Below are 22,172 nucleotides of genomic sequence, written 5' to 3'. Positions count from 1 at the left end.
CACCTATAAGCAGGTCATTCCTGTGCAAACCAACCATCCAGAGCCCACACTTCCCACCCACCTCCTTTATTTAATTCAGCTCTCACACTCAAGGTCACTATCCCTGTCCTCATCACTGGGGGGCCAGACACCAGATAACTAGGGACAACCCCTATGCCCCACAGCCTGCTGAAATTATTCCGATTAGCCAATCTTAAACCTGTTTACTCTGCCTTGCCTGTCTCTTCCCACGGAAATAACAGTAAAGGCTTTTTTTTTTTAAGTTTATTTATTTTGACAGAGAGAGAGAGAAAGAGAGAGAGAAAGAGTGACAGCAGGGGAGGGGCAGAGAAAAAGTGAGAATGGAGGCAAGGCAGAGAGAGAGAGAGGGAAAGAGAGAATCTCAAGCAGGCTCCACACTGTCAGTGCAGACCCCAATGCAGGGCTCTAATTCATGAATCTTGAGATCATGACCTGAAGCCAAAGTTGGACACTTCACCGATAGAGCCACCCAGGCACCCTAAAGGAAAGGCTCTTGCCCACATTTTCACGGCTCCCTCTGCCTGCGGACCAAGTGTGTGCTTCCCAATGTGCCCCCATGGCCTCTCCTGGAGGGACTGTGAGTCCAACAAGCCATCTGATGGGTCTGGCCTCATCACACCTGAATAATAATAGTACAATCTCCATCTTAAAACTCTAGGCTGCCTTTTCTAGGAAGAAAAGCTCTTACAGGTCACTGAGAGCAATGACAACACACAAAAGGGCGTGGCAGGTGCCACCAAAGACTTATGAGCATTCACCTATGGTTAAAAGCCAACGAAATGCTGGTAAAAACAACATTCCTGGTTCACACGGAAGAGTATTACAAATGCAGCTCCTAAGAGCTCCATTTCCCGCTGACACCTACCTCACGGAGTGGGATGATGAGGCTACACAGGTTCTCCTCCTTGCTGGTAAAGCAGATGTAATTTGTGGACACAAACATCTGCCCCAAAATGTGCATTTTGTTGAATGGAGTCCAGAGGGTGCAGTCTGTGTGGCCGTCTAATTTTTCATCTTTCGGCAGTCGGAAAAGTGCACGGTATCTCTCACTCTTTGCCCTGGCATCAAGATCGCTGGAAGGCAGGAACAGTGTCACCTCACGCAAGAGCAAGGTTTCCGTTCCTTCTCAAGGACGTGTCAGTGGACGTTCCCCAACCCATCTCTCCGCCCCTCGATCTCGCCAGACGTATCCCTACCTTCTTGGCTTTCTACTGGAGCTAACTCCAACCTATGACTCAAAAGTGTAATATAATTACTTTGATATATTTAGGTCCCTTGTGTAGTCGTTTTACAATCAATATCTATAAATGTTCAAGAATCTTAGGAAAACTAGGCCTGGATAGGAAATCCATTCTTTTTCCAAAGGAATACAATAATGTCTAACAAGATTATTCCATTTGTATTTATCCAGAGCCACTTTCTGGGCTTTACCTTTTAAGAAAGACCTAATGAGAATGCAAACCAGCCTCATGAATCTGCTGGCTATCACTGTCTGTCCTAAAAAGACAACAAAATTGCCTGAGACACAGGAACAACCCATCTCTCCGACAACCAGAGTTTCCAACCTCAGCTCGGTCCTCTTTGACTACAATCTTTTTTCCTTTTTCCTGCTCATCATGTCGGTCGGTGGTTCAAACCTCTCCTGTCAAACTTCTATGCCGCCTCAACCTCTGGGTGGTGGAGTTTCTGGCTTCACATAGCAAAGAGGAGCTCCCCTCCTCCCATACCCTCCTCCCTTCTACTTGCAAATTACCTCCATCCTCACCTATTCTTACTTCCTTTCCATTTCAGAGGGAGAGGCATCTGCACACACAAGCATCTTTTTCCAGGCCCTTTCAGATGTCACTATTAAAATAACTGGTTTTCTTACAGCTGTAGCTCTGTGCTCCCTCCTTCCCTGCAGCTACCCTCACCACAAACTCATCCCAGGCTATCCTATATTCAAATCTTTTATGTTCTATCAGAGCAACCCCCTCCTTTCCCATTGCATTTCTTGAAAAAGCAAGTCTACACTTGCCTAATTCCCGCTTCTTGCCTTCCATCTGCTATTCAATCCACCACAGTAACACCATTCACCCACAACCACTCCACTGAAACACGTTTCAAATCACCAGGCATCTTAATTGCAGTGATCTCTTGTCAGGTCCCAATTGCCAGCTATATGCCAGCGATTTCCAATTCCATATGTGTTACTGGACCAATCTCCAATGTGATGCTCTGCAGGCAACTCAACATGATCAAAACTGAGCTCTCCCATCCCTTAGACATGCTCTCCCTCTCTCATTCCCCATCTCGGTCCAGGACAATTCCAATGCATACACTCACACTTGAGAGCACCGACTTTTTCCTTGCCTTCTCTCTAGCCCCACTCCCCCATCCAGACTTCCAGGCTTCTCTGCAGCCTCTCCTCATCCCATGACCTGCCACTTTCCAGATATTAATGGACTCACTTCCCTCTATGCTCTTCCCTTGTGATTCCTGCATCAGGTTATTCCCTCTGCCTGAAATATCCATCCTACTAAATCTACATAGGCAACTTCTACTACCTCCTGAGAGTCCACTCCAAGCAGCCTCCATTGAGGGCCTTTTCCACCACCCTGCCCCATCTCCCGGTGGGTGTGCCCATGGCGCACCGCCCATAGGACCGGAAGAGTTCCCGTCACTTTGTGCCAAAGCTGGCTGTCTGCTTCACTCACTGAACTGTGACTGCTTCAGACAGTCTCTTTCAGTTCTGTATCAATACCCAGAAAAGTCTTGAGAACCCTTGAAGTGGTTAAGGAAATGTTAAATTTCATAAAAGAATGTAAGGGTTTCTTTTTTCTAAAGCGTGTAAGACTCTGTCTCTGTCACCTACCGTTTTAGAGCCGACACTTTTTTAGGAGACTTCTTTTTCAGTTTGGGCAGGGATCTATCTTGTTCAAATCCCTCGTTGTCTAAAAGTTGCCTCATGGCTATGTTGGCGAGCTGCTCCATTAACTTGAAAGTCTCATTGATGTTGAGAAATACAGAGAAGAAATGTTCGCTGGACCTCGTGCTCACTTTGATCACATCAGGGAGAAGCAGTGTGGCATTCTTCTCAAGCTGTGTGATGTCCACCCACCGGATTACCAGCTTGGCTGAGCACAGGGAACAAGGCTGGTCAACACCTGGCTCCTTCAAAGCCCCTGAGGATCCTTCAGCCTCACAACCCAACCCCCAATCTCGGTGCACTCCTTTCCTTTGAGCTTGCATGCCCGTATTCATTACTATTTTGTTTGCTTAAGAGACAAACTCAAACCACATAAATTCTGAGTTCATAAGCATTATGGATTTAAGTTCACGTCAACTGCATTAATTATAACTTTGGTGGATCTTTATTACTTAATAACCATTTTTGTTTACAAATATTAGACAAAAATAATTGACTTCACTTGTTAAATAGTTAAAACACAGTGTTGACCCAGTCATAACTACAGACCTATTTTTGGCACTTTGCTGTTGTTTATGAGTTCAGGGTGAACCTCAGCAGACTCTCCCAAGCTTCCCCCTGAAATTCTAGACAACTCACCTTCCCTTCCCATAAGGAAAGAGTAAAAGCAAAGGTGGTTAATACTGAGGTACATCCAACCCTGACGGGGAACCTTCCCCTTCCAGTAGCTACAAGAATAATAGTTGACGAGCTTCTCTTCCTCGGGCATCCCAAACAGCCTGTGGAATTTCACGATGGCTTCTTTAAACTTCTCCGTGTCATCATCTTCCTTCACATCGTTGATCTTGTTATACTCTGCAATGATGCCCTAAGCGAGGATAAAACAAAGCATGCAGCCAGTATTAATACAACTGGGGCTGCTTTTTTCTGTATGCTATAGATATTGGAGAGGAAAGAAGAGAACAATTTCTAATGCTAGAATTTTCTTTAAAATTGATCAATTATTTTCGAAGGCAACCCCCAAATTCTAAGCCAGTTACCAAGGAGCATCTGCGTACTAAAAGATTTTGAAATGACAATATAGATCTGCATATCTGTTTGTTGGTGCTAATCATGTTATTAAGTTCACTTAGGATGAAGCCCATAGTTTTATTTTCCAAATGTGAAGATGTAAAGATTTTGCAAGTTCTACTGCTTTTCCTAGCTCACCATGATAGAGCCATCCCAAAGGTCAAGCTCTACTTTTCTCAAAGCTACTTCTACAACGAAAGAATAGAGATGGTTGGCTTTGATGGAGACCAGGGAAGATCCATTTTGGACTAAAGCTATTTTGGGGATGAGCGGGCTTTGGTAGCATGCTCTATTAGGGAACTTGAGACAACCATGAGGTGGCATGAGGGCACTGAACCTCTGGGTGGGAAGAAGTAGCCAGTTCAGAAGAAGGATGGAAAAACCTTTCCCAATTGGCAAATACACCTACAGCTTGTGTGACATTTCAAGTTATCAGTGCCTTTAGAGGGGGATCGAAAATTTTTATATAAGAAGAAATAAACGAATAAATAAATAAAAGTGACTGAATGGGAACCCACTAATAACTAGTAGCAGTCAGGTTCCTAGGCAATCCTGATGGCCAATAGACTGAGAGTAAGCTTGGAGACCCTCAAGTGGGCTAATACTTGCTCTTTCCTGGACCACTTAGCAGGGCTTGGACCTAAAGTCAGAATAAGGAGACTATTAGAAGGAAGTGATGTATAACAAACCAAATGATACCCTTTTTTTGAGTGGAAAAATATTCAAACTACATTATCCAAGATCTACTAAATACCACACTTTTAGAATGCTCATCTAAATTTATGAGAGAATTTATGAGGCTACTGAATTGAGAAACAATACTCTGAAACACTCCAGGGCCTAACACACTAATGTCAACAGAACAGGCCTTGCCAAGTAATTTCAAGAGTAAAGGTAATAGTCCCTATTAAGGTTCAACTCCCAACTTCCCCACCTTTAAGAAAAGAGAGGATCCAGAATGAAGAACCTCTCCTTAGTTTGCTATAATTTTTTAGCCAGGTGGACTGGATGATGGAACAAAGGGATGGAATATCTCCTTCATTTTTTTAATTTATTAAAAAAATTTTTTTTAACATTTATTTATTTTTGAGAAAGACAGAGACAGAATGCGAGTGGGTTAGGGGCAGAGAGAGAGGGAGATACAGAATCTGAAGCAGGCTCCAGACTCTGAGCTGTCAGCAAAGAGCCTGACGCGGGGCTTGAACTCACGAGCTGTGAGATCATGACCTGAGCCAAAGTCGGATGCTCAACTGACTGAGCCACCCAGGCGCCCCTCTCCTTCTTTTATGTTCTACAGGCTCTACATAACATACAATTGGTTGCCCTGATTCCAGGCAACAACCCCACATATAATCCAAATACTTGGGAGGTCCAATATAAATTTAAATATGCAAAGGACACTGACAGAGAATTCACAAAAAGGAAAATTAACTTAGCAAACATAGAAAAAGTCCAACCTCATAATCAATCAAAGACAGAAAATTAAAACAAGACCTATTAACTTTGCAAAACCATTTAAACAACCAGATTGTTGAAAAGTAAGCAAATTACACAGGGATTCCAATACACTGATAATCTCTAGTAAGGTCCATTAAAAATGTGTATACTAACTCATAACCAACATTTTGTAATCTATCCCAAAGGAAAGAAAAACTATAAGAAACCTTATATGAACACAAGTGTTCACTGCATTATATCACTGTTTGTGTCTGTTCCCCTTGGCCTAGAAGCTAGGGAGACTTCTAGAAAGAGAGGAATTGTAAGGTCAATAGTGGGATGATATGCCATTACTAAAACAACAACTAAAAATTATATAACAATACCAGTCAAGGAAACAAAGACATGATACAAAACTGTATAGTATGGTAAGACTACTATTATGATAAAATGCACTCCAGAAATCTAGAAAGAAATACACTCTATGGGTTTGGATTATGGCTGCCTCTGTAGTTAATTATTATATTTATAATTTATAAAAGTTAATTAAATCTCAAAACAAATAAATTTGTTGGTTCCCTTCATTACTGGACAACTGGGAATGCTTAAACCATTCATTTGCACATGAATGACATTCTTTCACACATAATTGCATTAATAGCAATTCCTTCTTCATAATTGGTTTCAGGGGAACTAAATGTGACATTTTGGGTGTAATACAAACAGTGAGAAGAACAGCTATTTGACATAATTGGTTCTTGTTTTATTTTTTGTTTTTTCACGTTTGTTTTTGTTTTCCTCCTGGCTATTGTCACTTCTAAGTTTCAGTTTCCTCCTATAGCTCTTTATTTGTATCTATCATCCAAAGACATGCCATCTGAGGGAGGACTAGGAAATTGTAATGGAGAACCTCAGTAGTGGCTCCTGGATGGGAAAGAGGCCTCAAGCCCTTTCCGGCACCAGTCGCTGCCCCCTATGATGCAGCCAAATGAGGAAACTCACACTCTCTCCATTTACATTACTTCCCAGAAGGTCAGTACATGACTCAGAAATGAAATGAAGAAGTTATAAAATCAGATGGGTTTTATCAGTAACACAACTCTCCATTACTCAGAAACCCCTTTTTTGTTTGGAAGCTCTCACCTCCTCCCAGCTTCAAACTGAACCTTTCCAATGTCCTCCTTGCTCTTATTTTTACCCTCTTCATTACGTGTCTAGTCTCTTTAATTACAACAGAGTAGAAATGAACTGAAATCAGCCGTCTTGAAGCAGTGATAAATATCCATCTTGAGGGGCAAAGGGAGGGAGAAAGGGAGAGGGTGATGAGTTGTATGTGTTTTTGTGCTACTTAGCCCTCTCTAATTTTATGTGGTCCAGGTAAAATTCAGTTCTCTCCTTCCACAACATTAGACCCTAAACAGCAATGAAATTCCACTTCTTTTTCAGATTATGAAATTACTACTTGCTCATGTAAAAGTTTAGTGAAGGAGAAGAAATCAAACAGAAATTGACCATCCTGTGGAATTTTAATGAGAAGCAAACTATCAGATCACTTCCTAGAATTCTTCCTTAATCTGGGTATAAAGAAAGGCTTTCTAACTACGACTAAAAATCTGGAAAGAATTTCTAATCTTGACTAAATAAAACATTTAAGCGTCCCATGGCAAAAACTATCATGAGCAAAGTCAAAAGACAAATGACAAATTCAGAGAAAATATCACCGACAAAAGGCTAATGGCTTTTATATAAAAGAACTTTTAAAAATGAAAGAAAAATAAGACCAAAGTCCCATAGAAAAATAGGCAAAAGACACCAGCAGACAATCTACAGCTATATAAAAATGGCCATTAAATACCTGAGATGTTCAACTTCACTTATAAGTGAGGTAAATACAAATTAAAACAACACTAAAATATTTTTCTCCCATCAGATTGACAAAAACTCAAAAGCTTGATAATCTACCTGTGGGTGGATTATCCTGTGGGGAAACAGGCATTCCCCTACAAGCCACTGGGAATGTAAAAGGTTACAATTTCTGTAGCGGGGGGAGGGGGCATTTGGTAATATTCAGCATTTTCTACATGCATTTTCTGTTCTACCAGTTGATCTTAAAGATACATCCCTACAATACAAAAATACACATGCATATATACATACATGTTTATTACTATATGCATGAAGTATAATTCATGCATATACTGTATATTTGTGTGTATGTGTGTATATGTAGACAGATAAGTATAATTATAAAATATCGTAAACCACTTAAATGTTCGAGCATAAGAGAGTGCTGAGTTCTCTACGGTACGTACACACATAATATGCACCCATTAAAAAGAATTAGGCACATGGGGGCGCCTGGGTGGCGCAGTCGGTTAAGCGTTCGACTTCTGCTCAGGTCACGATCTCGCGGTCCGTGAGTTCGAGCCCCGCGTCGGGCTCTGGGCTGATGGCTCAGAGCCTGGAGCCTGTTTCCGATTCCGTGTCTCCCTCTCTCTCTGCCCCTCCCCCGTTCATGCTCTGTCTCTCTCTGTCCCAAAAATAAATAAACGTGGAAAAAAAAAAAAAAAAAAGAATTAGGCACTAAATGCAACATGGGAACCTGGATTGGATCATGGAATAAAAAAGGACATGAAATGGCAAAACTGGTAAAATCCAAATTAAGCCTTTAGTTAGCAATATTGCATTAATGTTCATTTCTTAGTTTTGATAAATATACTATGGTTATAGAAGATATTAATATTAATGGAAGCTGAGTGGTAGGGTCTATGGGAATTCTCTGTCCTATCTTTACAGTTCTTCTGTAAATCTAAAAATTAATAATATTTCAACATAAAAACCAAACTATCAAAATGTTTTTTAAATAACAAATAATCACACACAACATGTGGATACTCTCTATGAACTGATATGAGGTGTTACCCAAGAGTTACTGACTGAAAAGAGCAAATGCAAAGGAGCATATATACATGAAGGCTTATGTGTAAGAATTAAAGAGAAATTAAAAAACAAAACAAAACATATACCAGCCTCTTTTCACAAAAAGAAACACAGGAAGCATAGGCCCGATAATAATGAGGTTGGTTAACTGCAAGGGGTTGGGGAGAACAGGATAGCAAGACTGCAGAAGGGAGTAACATTTTGAGGAATTTAAACTTTCGGAAGCAAGTTAAAATTTTCTGCATGCAAAAAATAATATTAAACTATGCGGGAAAGGAGATAGGGCCTGAAACTGAAAGCGAACAGAAACAAATGGCTGATTCCAGGACTGGGATGGAGAAAGTACAGAGGAGTCTAGGACATCCTGCTATAGCAGAAGTAGAGAAGTGCTCAAAAAAGCAACAGGGACATGTCACAAGGACAAAGGAGGCAATCTGTAGGTGTTTCCTCTAGCTAAACCTGGGATAGTGTGGGTACCAAAATAATTAAGCCCAGTAATGAAACATTAACCGAAAAACAGGAATCCATGAGTCGATACCAAAACAAATAGATAAATAAATGATGAGAGAGCCCTTGCTTATAGTAGAATAGCATTCTTATAGAGAATGCTGGACTTGGAAAATTATCAGTTTGTAAAAACATCACAGCAAAGATTGGTTCAGACAAAAAAAAATCGTCAAGGGATGATTCCTCACTAAATCATGGGGAAATTTTGATAAAGAATAGGATATTTGTGTAGCCTTAAAATATTTTCCTACAGAAAATTTCAAATTGTTTATTATTTGAAGAGGCAAAATTAGTAACTCTACAGTGGAGAAACTGGGTAGGTAACACCTGGCTGGGGTTATATCGCCCAACGAGGGGAGATGGGTATCATGTGTCCCCAGAACTGATACTCTTAAAAGCACATAAGATCACTTATGAAGTGTTCCACCTGGGAATACATAATCAGAATCAAATCATAGGAAATATCTGACAAAACCCAAAATGAAAAACATCCCATTAAAAAAACCAGAACTTAAAATCATGAATGTCATAAAAGACAGAGAAAGGCTATAGAAATGTTCAGATTGAAGAAGACAACAGACGAAAACCAACTCAACAGCTTCCTAAACTAGATCTTGTGCTGGACTGAAAAGAAAAAAATGTTGTACATTGGGTCAATTAACAAAATTGGAATATGTGCCAAATATTAAGGTATGATGTTAATGTTAAATTTATTGTGGGTGATAACTGCAGTGTTGTTATTCAATAGAACATTCTTAGAAATACACAGTGAGGTATTTGGAGGAAATTCCTCTCAAATAGAAAGTAAATGAGCACTCACACGATAATGTAGCTGGGTAAAATGTTAACAACAGGAGAATATGCAGATGGTCTACAGGTGTGGCTTTACACAATTCTTATTTTTACAACTTTTCCGTAAGTTTGAAATTATTTCCAATTAAAAGTTAAAACTAAACAAAACAGACAACCCACTACCTGTATTTTTCCTCTCACAAATGTGGTGATATCATTCTCGTTTTCAAAGATGGAGAGTGTCTGCAGCAGATTCTGCTCAAGCCATTCCCAGTGTTCGGTGATTTCTTTTCTGGAACCACCTGTATGAATGTAAAGATGATAACAGAATTTTCGGAATTTAAAAGATATGTAAACGGGCTCAATTCATCAATATGCAATGTCACTAAAGGAGACAACTGCATTTAACTGCTTTCTCCTCTTCAGAGGAGACGCAGAGGACAAGTAGCGATGTGAAAACCCAAGAGTAAGTACTGTGTTATAGTCAAGTCTGACCAGGTGAGTTCAGACACTTTTCGCACACTGTTTCCACGTAGAAGGTAGCAGCATCTCTCCCGTTCACTTTTATGGATTGGGACTTGAGCACTATCTTCCATTTTTCTCCCTCCTAGAACCTGCACTTCACAGAGTGACGTAGATCTTGCTAGGAGACTAGGTTACTTTTGTTAAGCTGCAATAATGAGAGCTTTGGTATGCCACTGGAGGTCTGATGTAACCACCTCCTATAATGGGCAAAAATTATCCCCACTCACTTCAATTATGAATGAGATGTGAAAATGGACTATAGCTAGGGAACAGCCGCCTGGCTCTCACGGGCACAGCTGCCTTGAAATGTAATGGGATGAGGTCATCCTCACAGCCTCCGACCAAGTCTCTATACGCGGGTAGGGAATAAGAAGCGTAAGTCACCTCGCCTGGCAACCTCCACATTTAAACAATCCTAGCCTGTAGCCTATGTAACGGGCACTTCTCTGCTCACAACTGCAGGGCATAACACAGAGGCCGTCAGGATGTGGCTGTAAAGACACTGGACTAAATCCCCTCCCCTTTTATTCTTGCCCTGGGATTGTTAACGATCTTGCAGAAAAACAATGTTTTATAAATCATTCATATGCCATATATATAAATCGTATGCGCTGCTCATTCCAGAATTAAGGAATGATTTTGTGACTCCACTGATCCAACCTCCTGGCATCTCTTTCAATTCCCAAGCTTCCTTTTATGTGATTTCTTAATAGTGTCTTCCCTCTTTATTCTCTGTCACCAGTAACTCAAGGTATCTCAGAATCTCATTCTGACTCCTGACAAGGAAGGGAGACACGAATGCGCCTACAATGATACCAGAACTGTAGGAGGAAAACTAAAATCTCTTTGAGAATGAGGTAGGTTTGAGAGGTTTCAGACCCACTATTTAAGGAGAGGCAAAACAAAACAAAACCCAAGTTCATTTTCTTTTACTTTAAACACCAAAACTGCCTTCACAGAATGCTGATGTAGAGGGTGAAAAGCAGATTTCTTAGTGGAGAGGCAGTCCTGTGAAAACATGAGAGAACAGATTATAGCTCCCTGTGGGCATTTTCCCTGGCTCACTCGTTTGGGGTCATAGTCAACCACATGCGAGGGCAATTGATGATTCTGTACTATGTCGTTATGGCGAGAGCTAGAACTCAGAACACCTGGGCCCCCCTCCCTCTGCCACTAGCCGGTTGGATCACTTTAGACAGTCTGTTTAATCTGTGAAATGGAGATGAATGAACAACAGCAACAAAAACCACAACAAACGCTTACCGATTTCAGGGCAATGCTGTAAAAATCCCAAAGAATAATGTCCACAGACATACTTTGGAAAGGAGGAAATATTTTTTCAGATGCAAAGAAGAATGCCCATTTGGAATATTTAGGTAATGGGTTATTCTATAGTTTACCAGAGAGCTTTAAAACATTTTTGATTTCAGGGGAGCCTGGATGGCTCAGTCAAGCGTCCAACTTCAGCTCAGGTCATGATCTCACGGTTCACGAGTTCGAGCCCTGCATCCAGCTCTGTGCTGACAGCTTTGAGCCTGGAGCCTGCTTTGGATTCTGTGTCTTCCTCTCTCCCTGCCCCTCCCCTGCTTGTGCTCTCTCTCTCTCTCTCTCTCTGTCTCTCAAAAATACATCTTAAAGAAGAACATTTGAGACTTTAAAATTTTAAATAGTCATTAGATAATTTTCTAAAATATACTGTGTCCTTCCTCGTCTGTAAACAGGTTACTAGCATCACCAGCTATAACTGGCTGTGATATACAGAGAGAGCCCGGTAAATGCCTGCCATGAGCCCTCCACCCTGGCCATCTGTGCTGGTTTGCACTGTCAGATGTATGCACCTTAGGACAGCGTCAGTCCTGGAGGCCCATGAGTCTGCCGAGGTCCTGCAGACCCATTGGGCACAGTTCCCCAGCGTCTGTCTGATCTTGCCTCTCTTCTGCCCCTGCCTCTGTCGACTGCAGATATGCCTTCCACAGGCAGGTTTCCATGTGGTCTGGCTGTTGACTCGTATCTCACCGTGCTCTGCCTTTGACCAAGTAGTCACATCAGACACTTGACTTTACACGCCCTGTTAGACTGGCTGTGGAACCCAACCTCAGTTCAACCCCACCAATCCTCAGTTATCCTGGATAGAGAAGTCCATCAGCTATGAGACCTAGGACAGAACAGGTATGCCTTCAGCTTTGTACATGCTGCCTTCAAAGTGTTCTTTGTGTACATATTCCTGTAAGTATACCCATACACCCACCCCATTCCCAACACACACACGGTAAAGGTGGCGTACGCATGCATGCACTCATTCAACACACATTCACTCATGCTTCCAACTCTCACGGATATAATACGAAAACATTATGGCCGATTCCCATCTACCAATAACCATCTGACCGCTCCTGTATTCGTGTTCAGATTTACAATCTATGGCCATACCACCCTGAATGCGCCTGCTCTCATGTGAAGTTCAGATTTACTACACACATTGTTTCCCCACCTATTGCCTTCTCTGCTGTCCCAAGACCTCCTGTTCTCCACCCCGTTGTCCCACCCAACATTTCCATAACTTATACCTTCTACCACCTAACGCCATTTGCACCACTGGCTCTTCTCTACACTTCTTGCTGCTCAGGATGTGAATCCCCACATTTCTATCTTCAGTTACCATCATTGCCCTCCCCACTGCTGCTGCTTGTGCTATTTCTGTCCCGCTCTCCATCTCCTGTTGTTTCTCCCACACTTCTCAGTGACACATGAAAAGGCTGGCCTTCTAGAATGAGCCACTCACTGAGGAACTGACGCCGCACATCTCAACATCTTTAGGTCTTGCAGCTCTTTCAGCTTATTCAGTGCCGTGGGCCTGCTTCTGTACTACCAAACAGGTTCTGGAGGTTTCTTCTGACTACATCTACATCTAAGACTCCCAAGTTCCAGAAGACTGAGCTCTAGATAAGAAACAACCTTGTGTACCATTATATGAAACCATCATCACCATATACTAGTGGAGAAAAGAAAGTCTCATGTATTAGTGGAGAAAAGAAAGCCATCAGCCAATGGTAGTTTCAGGAATTAACTATGGATACTTATCTGTACCCAACGGATACTTTCCAGGGTGAGTAATGGAATACACCTTTTACATTTACTGCTTACTAGACAAAAGCACCATATTCTCTGAACGCTTTGCTAAATTCACAAAGGGTAAATGAAGACAGGGGTTCAGGGCTCCATGTTCTACAGTCTAAAAGTATGACAACACCTATAAAGCAGAGCCTGATTTCCTGACCCAGCAGACAAAACAGATTCTGAAGATGCCAGTCTGATAAAAAGTATTTCTGAAATCAGGTATCCATTTCTGTCCACTTCTCACTCCAGAACAAAGAGTCCACATCACATCTCAGAGATCACAGAGCAAATGCCCTGCCAACAGTTTGGGAACAACTGTCACTCTGGCAGACCACTCTTTAGGAAGGAGCGAAACTCCAACAACACCATGTTGCAATCCTAAATGTTCCTTAGAAATAGCTCTTTCATTTCTCAAGAAACTAAATACAAGGGCTGCAATATTTAAGATGTTGGGACTTTTCTTTTGTTATTTTTTAAGGTGAGATGACACGAAGCTCTTGTGCCATGATTGTGAATAGGGACAGGTCTATTTACCTAGCAGTTTGAGCAGAATGTGCTGGACACTCAGAATAAGAAAGGAAGGGCTTGGCTGTCGATTTTCTGGAAAAGGCTTCATTTACAGAGATACAGCAAGAAAAACAAGCTGACCTGACTGTACATTCAGCTGGAACAACAAAGAAAGCCGGTGTCGAGAATGAGAACCCTTCAGGAAATCCAAGTTAACCCAAGTTAAATCATTCTGCAGTAATAAAAACTACATTGACACTTGATGGGCTTAAGGTTACCGAGAAATTAATTTTGGAAAAGTGGGAATCTTTATCATTCAGAGTAGAGTTTTGTTTATGTTTTGTTTTGTTTTGTTTTGTTTTGTTTTTAAGAATACTAGTCACAGGCCCTGTGCATATACCTGGGCAAAATGTAAACATTATTTAAGATGATGAAAAATACAAAATCATCCTAGCCTAAACTCTCATCTAGCTTTAAATGTATCTTAAAGCACATAAAGACTACTGGAAATAAAAAGGAAAAAGCATTAAGAGGGACCCACAAATGGATTCTATCAGATCTGGCCTCTGAGGATTAAGAACAAAGGCTAAGGCCCTATGGATAGATATCCAGCAGACATTTCCTTGTGATGCAAAACCTATGTTTAAGTGCGGTAAGTATGACTGAGGTTGGATTATCTGGAATAATAAGAAGCCTGGTTATTGGGGAGACAAAACCATATCACGGAGCAGAACACAGACTTTGATGTCAAAAAAGTACACCTGGTTTCAAAAGCACACATACTGACTTTGGGATGGTAGGTAAATTAGCTCATTTCTCTGTGCGTCAAACACCTCATCTGTAATACACAGGTAACAACACCTGCCACACTGGTTTGTGCTGGAATCAAAGAAGATAATACAGGCATGTGAAGTCCTTAGCACAGGTCAAGAAAATACAAAGCACTAAATAAACAGTCGCCTTTGCCACTCTAAGTAGCAGAACATAAAGATCTCATCTTGACTTGTGATGGAGAAGATATTTTGAAAGTCCGATGTCAGGGCACTAAGACATCAGCTGTTTAACCCTTGCCTGACTAACATGCACTCAGCAGAAATCTCTCTGGCCATGGCATCATTCTGTTTGGATTGCAAAGTGTACACATTATTGAAGTAAGGCATGCATAGAACTCCTTGTGGAACTATTGTAAGCTTTTTTTTTTCACATTTATTCATTTTTGAGAGAGAGACAGACAGAGTGTGAGCGGGGGGAAGGGCAGAGAGGGGGGGGGACACAGAATCTGAAGCAGGCTCCAGGCTCTGAGCTGTCCGCACAGAACTCATAGGCTGCGAGATCATGACCTGGGCCAAAGTCAGACGCTTAACTGACTGAGCCACCCAGGCGCCCCACTTCTTATTTTTTTAACATATTTTTTAAATGTTTATTTATTTTTGAGAGAGAGGTACAGAGTGTGAGCAAGGGAGGGGCAGAGAGAGAAGGAGACATAGAACTGGAAGCAGGCTCCAGGCTCTGAGGTGTCAGCACAGAGCCCGACGTGGGGCTTGAACTCATGAAACACAAGATCATGACCTGAGCCGAAGTCAGATATTTAACTGACTGAACTGCCCAGGAGCCCCTGTAAGCTTCTCATATAACTCTGTTTATAATCTCTTACCGGTCATAACAATATGCTCATAGCTTCATAACACTTTGACAAAAGAGAAACCCAGGTAACTCATCCAGCCTTGACTATAAGAATCAGTGATTGATGTCCTTATTTTACTTTTTCACTTAAGTGCCAAGGTCCTCTCCCACTCTGATGGAAAGAATGTAAACGGCTATCTTTCTGGAAGGCAATCAAGCTAGAAATACTAAAAGCCTTACAGATATGTGTGTTTTTTTTGGCTCAGCATAACTATTTCTATAAATTTATCCTCAAGTGATAATTAAAGGAATGTGAAAAGATTTTTTTCAGAGGATACTGATTAAGGCTGTTCAACATGCAATTAACATTAGGGGGGGAAAGACCCACATTTCCAATAATACTGTGTCAGTTAGATAAATTATGTTACATGCACAATAAAATATTATCTACCTATTAAAACTCACATTAGAGAAATAGGTTTTATTAATGTGGAAAGTCTATATACATAGATGTATGTATGCACAAATATACCTATGTAAGTGTATGTATAGACACACACACACACACACACACAAAGTCTGAAAGGTGATTTGGAAGGTGGTACTGTTTTCAAATTTTTATTCTTTTTTCTTATTCTATATTTTCTAATTTCCTGCAATGAACATGTATTGCTTAAAGAAAAAAAGGAAGTTCTTTTTTTTTTAAGCTGCTATGTTCCCAAGGATACGAGAGTAGTTCTTGAGGTACACAGACCAAGAAAGGATTATAAAATAGCAACTTCCACACTACGTGTACCTCATGTGGATGGCAACTAAATTACCCCCACATTTTCTCTATCAATTGTAGAGAAATGGCAGAAACAGAATTAGCAATCTTTAATTAAACTCTGGGTCTTACCAGTTGCTGACTAAAAGAATGTTTAATCATAAAAGCCAGGATGGTGTTGCTAGGCTGGGAAGGGGGAGAGCTGAGAACTTGGTCTCAGCTCTGCACTAACCAGCTACAGCTAGCATTGTGAACCTGGGCGATTCCCCTTGCCTCTATCCTATTAAAATAAAGATGTTAGACAAGATGGCAGCTAAAATATCTTTCAGTTCTGAAAAAGCTTCTCTTACAGCAAAGACTTAGTTCTGAATGAACATCTAGGCCCAGATGAAATTCTGGGATGGTAAAGAAAAGAGAAACTAAATCAATAGGCAGCCAAATCAAGGCAGCATGCAGGGCTGTGTCATCTGTGAAATGCCCATCAAACACACATCCTCCACCCTGTTTCCTTTATCAGTCCTGCTGGAAGGTCAGATGTATCTAGAGGGAACTGTCAACAGCTCCTTCTTTCTTTCTTTCTGTTTGTTGCTCTTCTTGGCGGTCCCAGACTTCCTCTGTAGACAACGTCCTTGGAAATACCACCATTTTTATGTGTCTGTATTTTCACTGAGGTTGTATAACCCTTCTTACTGTTAGAACCTTCTCTAGTTCTTCTAATGGGGAAAGCCAAATGGGTTGCCTTCTACTTAAATCCACTTAAGGCCAAGGAGGACAGAGAGAACTAGGCTCTCTCCTGCCTCTGGGGCACCAAGTCCAAAACTCTAGCTGCTGGGGGAAGACCTATAGCTGTTTAGCGCCCTGTGAGAGTCTCAGGTGCAAAACAGTCAGTCAACTGACTGGTGGGGAGTGGGGGCGACTGTCAGAATATAATGAGCTCAACAAAGCTGGCTGTCCAAATCCCTAGGATACTGCTTTCTTTATGATCTTAGAGATCGCAAAAGGTATAATTCACTGCATAAACCACTGAGCAAAACGCACTTCAGCAAGCTACAATTGATGGTGTGATGCAATATCAACCAAAGAGAATGGTGGCTTCATTTTGGGCAGTAGTGAAAAGACACGGCCATTATTAGGAAGGTTTTTGGCTCTCCTTCCCAATTAAAGGTCTCAAGGAAATGTAAAGCATCAATTTCTTCAAACCAATCTGGATACAACTGTTAAAAGATTAGAAGAAGCATACGAAAATAGTGTTTTACCAAATAACTCCTGCTTTTTTTTCCCATTCTTCTTTATGGATCATATTATCGCCAAGGGCCAGGTGATTATTATATTGGGAGCAAGTGAGACTAGGCCCATAAGACTCCTTCTGCCTGGCTCTTTGTGGCTCAAGTGAAAGGCAAGTCAAACGAATAGGATTTACCACTGCTCTTCTATAGAAAGTAGTCTACGTCAAGACTCTGACAGTAGATGCTTCCTTCAATTCAATTGACATGTTGAAGGTTCACAAGGTGCATGGCACACAAGGTTTTGTAATGCTATGGGTTCTACAGGGCAGTGAGTTAGACTCACCCAGTTTTCTGCTGAAGCTTCTCCCTACAGCAAAGACTCAAGAAATTGAAGCAAATTAAAAAGCTCTTGACATACTGTCTCACCAGTACCAACTCTGTAGTTTACAAAAAATAACACTAAAATTACAAACCAGAAGGTCAGCATATCAGAGAAATCTGAAAGCTGGCAGCTTCCGCTCTCAAAATCCTCTCCTGAAAGGGAGCCAGCAATTTGGGTTTTAAATGGAAATCGATAAGAAGGGCTAATGGGTGAATGGGACTTTCACGGTGGTTGTCACTTCCGTGGAGTCTTCCACAAGGAAATTCTGGAGCTCTCTCTATGGGTAATCAATACATACAAAAGCTAAAACTGTTCTGGGTTTATGATAATGAGATCATACAGTTGTGACAGGCATTACTTACTGGGAAAATGAAAGTACATCTCTTTGTGGTATAAATTATGCCATCAGCATTTACTGCCTAGTGTTCCTTAGCCTTGTTTTGGCAAATAATTCAGGAACAATTCAGCTTTGTAACTCTGGGCTCTTTCCCACATGAGCTTTCACAGAAGCATGTGCTTCGTAGAATGGCAAAGTCCCAGAAACAAACTGAAGAGTAGTAATGTCAGGTAACAGGCAAAACAAAACAAAACAAAAAAAAAAAGGGTTAAGGCTGAGAGGGCAGGAAAAGAAGAGTCATGAGGCACAAACCAGCAGCTCATCGAAGTGTAAAAGCACACTGACCTGGGAAGGGCAGGCACCTAGAGCACTAGAAAGGCAGATAGGAGAGCTCTAAGGAGCTCCAGGCTCCAAAGGATCTCAAAAGCCTCTGGGCACAAGTGCTAGGCTGGAAGGTGAAAGAGAATGTGTGAAAGTGTCCTTTGCACACACTTGTTAAGTCAAGTAGTTTAGTGGTTCTGTCTGATTTCTAATTCCCTTTCTTTTTATTTCTTCACTTGCTGGCTACAATGTCTATTTTAACAGGATTCTAGAATGTTTGCCAACTAAATGTGACACTTTCCTCACCAACCACCCCAGGGCATTCCCCACTCTACAGTAGCTATTGGGTTCTTCCCTTTTGTATTGAATAAATGGCACAGATGGCTGGAATGTTAACTTACAGGAGCCTGGGTTACACTGGTAAGTCTGTCTTCTTCAGGGTCCCAGCTTCCCTCTTCCTTTAGCCTTTATCTCCTTCCTCTCACTCCAATCCCCACCCTTCACCCCTAGGTGGTTTTCTCCATGCCCTGCACCCTGATGCCATTCCTTCATTCACCAGAATGCATAAATGACTGATTAATTCCATCATGTCTCATGGGACTGTTTGCATCTTAACCAGAGTAACTTGAAAGGGATACAACACTACAATGTTAGAATTTCAGGTACCATTAAATCCTTGAGGGAGCATGAATAGAGCACTGGAGCCTTCCAGCAGCTGGGGCTCACACCCAGATCATTTCCCCTACCTATGTAAAAGGCCAGCTGAGATTCCTGACTTTAGTTGGGCACCCTGCAATCAACTGGCAGCGTGTGGTACTGGTTCACACTGGGCTATAAATGAATATTTACTTACGTTCTCAAGAGCAGAGACCGGATCTAATTATTTCTGTATCTTTAGATCCGAGCACAGCACTTCCTACTGAGTAGAGATCAGTTCAAAGACTGAACAAAGTCAACTGAAAAAGCTCCCAATGGCCAAAGCTAGAATGATTTGAGCAACAAAATAAAGTGGTACTAGACTGCCCCGAAGTATACAATTAATATATATGATTCCATACTGATAAAAATAATTGAATAAATTAAAATTCCCCACTCCTTAAGGGTGGGCTGTGCATAGTGACTTCCTCCCTGAGAGTATACAGCATGGAGAGGAGGAAAAAATAGTAACTTAACAGTGGAGAAACCCAAAAAAACACTACTTCCGCTGGGTGATCAAAGAAAACATCGTCAGTCATACATTGACAATAGGTACCCTTGCTTGACATAATGTGATAAAAATAGCACTTTATCTCTGTGATGTTCCTCAGCAAAAATCCATCACCTCAGCTTAATCATGAGAAAAACATCAAATTCCAATAGAGGGACCTTCTATAATATACCTGACTAGTATCCTTTAAAAGTGGCAGGGTCATCAAAAACAAGGAAAGCCTGAGAAACTTCCACAGCCAAGAAGAACCTAAAGAGACATGACAACAAAATATAGTATCCTGGATAGGATCTTGGAACAGAAAAAGGACATTAAGTAAAAACTAAGGGAATCAAGGGGTGCCTGGGTGGCTCAGTCGGTTAAACGTCTGACTCGACTTCAGTTCAGGTCATGATCTCATGGTTCATGAGTCTGAGCCTTGCAATCAGCTCTGTGCTGACAGCATGGAGCCTGTTTGGGTTTCTGTCTCCCGCTCTCTCTCTCTGCCCCTCCCTCACTTGCTATGTCTCTCTCAAAAAAATAAAAATAAACTTAAAAAATTTTTAAAAAAAACTAAGGAAATCTAAATAAGCTATGGATTTTGTTTAGTAATAGTGTATCAATATGAGCTCATTAGCTAAAACAAATGTACCACAGTAAGATGTTAATAATAAAGGAAACAATGTGTGTGAAGGGCAGATAGGTGCTCTCTGAACTATCTACTCAATTTTTCTATAAATCTAAAACTGTTCTAAAAAATAAAGTCTAATTTGAATTGAACCAGAAAAGACCCCAAATAGCCAAAGCAACCTTGAAAAAGAAAACCAAAGGAGGCATCACAATCCTGGACTTCAAGCTATACTAGAAAGCTGCAATCATCAAGACAGTATGGTATTGGCATAAGAACAGACACTCAGATCAATGGGACAGAATAGAGAACCTAGAAATGGACCCACAAACGTGTGGCTAACTCATCTTTGACAAAGCAGGAAAGACTATCCAATGGAATAAAGACAGTCTCTTCAGCAAGTGGTGCTGGGAAAACTGGACAGCGACATGAAGAAAAATGAACCTGGACCACTTTCATACACCATACACAAAAATAAACTCAAAGTAGATGAAAGACCTAAACATAAGACAGGAAGCCATCAAAATCCTAGTGGAGAAAGCAGGCAAAAACCTCTTTGATCTTGGCCGCAGCAACTTCTTACTCAACACGTCTCTCGAGGCAAGGGAAACAAAAGCAAAAATGAACTACTGGGACCTCATCAAAATAAAAAGCTTCTGCACAGCAAAGGAAACAATCAGCAAAACTAAAAGGCAACCTACAGAATGGGAGAGGATATTTGCAAATGACATAGCAGATAAAGGGCTAGTATCCAAAATCTATAAAGAACTTATCAAACTCAACATCTAAAAAACAAATAATCCAGTGAAGAAATGGGCAAAAGACATGAACAGACACTTCTCCAAAGAAGACATCCAGATGGCCAACTGACACATGAAAAAATGCTCAACTTCACTCATCATCAGGGAAACACAAATCAAAACCACAATGAGATACCACCTTACACCTGTCAGAATGGCTCACATTGACAACTCAGGCAACAACAGATGTTGGCGAAGATGTGGAGAAAGAGGATCTCTCTTGCATTGTTGTTGGGAATGCAAGCTGGTGCAGCCACTCTGGAAGACAGTATGGAGGTTCCTCAAAAGATTAAAAATAGAACTACCCTACAACCCAGCAGTTGCACCACTAGGTATTTATACAAGGGATACAGGTGTGCTGTTTCGAAGGGACACATGCACCCCAATGTTTATAGCAGCACTATCCACAATAGCCAAAGTATGGAAAGAGCCCAAATGTCCATCGACGGATGAATGGATAAAGAAGACGTGGTGTACATATACAATGGAGTATAGCTCAGCAATCAAAAAGAATGAAATCTTGCCATTTACAGCTACATGGATGGAAGGGGAGGGTATTATGCTAAGTGAAATTAGTCAGAGAAAGACAAGTGTCATATGACTTCACTCATATGAAGACTTTAAGAGACAAAACAGATGCACATAAGGGAAGGGAAACAAAAATAATATAAAAACAGGGAGGGGGACAAAACAGAAGAGACTCATAAACATGGAGAACAAACAGAGGGTTACTGGAGGGGGTGTGGGAGGGGGGATGGGCTAAATGGGTAAGGGGCACTAAGGAATCTACTCCTGAAATCATTGTAGCACGATATGCTAATTTGGATGTAAATTAAAAAATAATAATAATAAAATAATAAAAATAAAATAAATATAAAGTTTATTATTAATAATAATAAAAACCAAGTGGCAGTAAAAAATGAAAAGAAAAGGGTTCTGTGTCCTTGCTTTTCCTATGGTTATTTGTAAAGGCACAGGCAAACGAATAACTATAAAACCTTGGCCACTTTGGATGAAACATTCTTGTGAGAGATCCAACAATGGCAGAGCTGTTGACCACCATTTTAAACACAGGACA

The 22,172-nt window shown here is 41.0% G+C and overlaps 1 protein-coding gene across 1 annotated transcript in view; it reads right to left on the bottom strand.

Annotated features, from left to right (window-relative positions):
* Positions 1-22,172, bottom strand: part of TBC1D9 (TBC1 domain family member 9) — a 114,348-nt gene that overhangs the window by 42,513 nt on the left and 49,663 nt on the right. The window contains exons 3-6 of the mRNA XM_030313021.1: positions 9,860-9,978; positions 3,569-3,797; positions 2,876-3,137; positions 887-1,094 (exon numbers count right to left, since the gene is read on the bottom strand). Of these exons, the coding sequence (XP_030168881.1) occupies positions 887-1,094; positions 2,876-3,137; positions 3,569-3,797; positions 9,860-9,978 (818 nt within the window). The remainder of the gene's footprint in view (positions 1-886; positions 1,095-2,875; positions 3,138-3,568; positions 3,798-9,859; positions 9,979-22,172) is intronic.

Source organism: Lynx canadensis, chromosome B1, assembly GCF_007474595.2.
Source record: "Lynx canadensis isolate LIC74 chromosome B1, mLynCan4.pri.v2, whole genome shotgun sequence".
In the NCBI taxonomy this organism is placed as follows: Eukaryota; Metazoa; Chordata; class Mammalia; order Carnivora; family Felidae; genus Lynx; species Lynx canadensis.
This window is presented reverse-complemented; position numbering and strand designations above follow the sequence as displayed.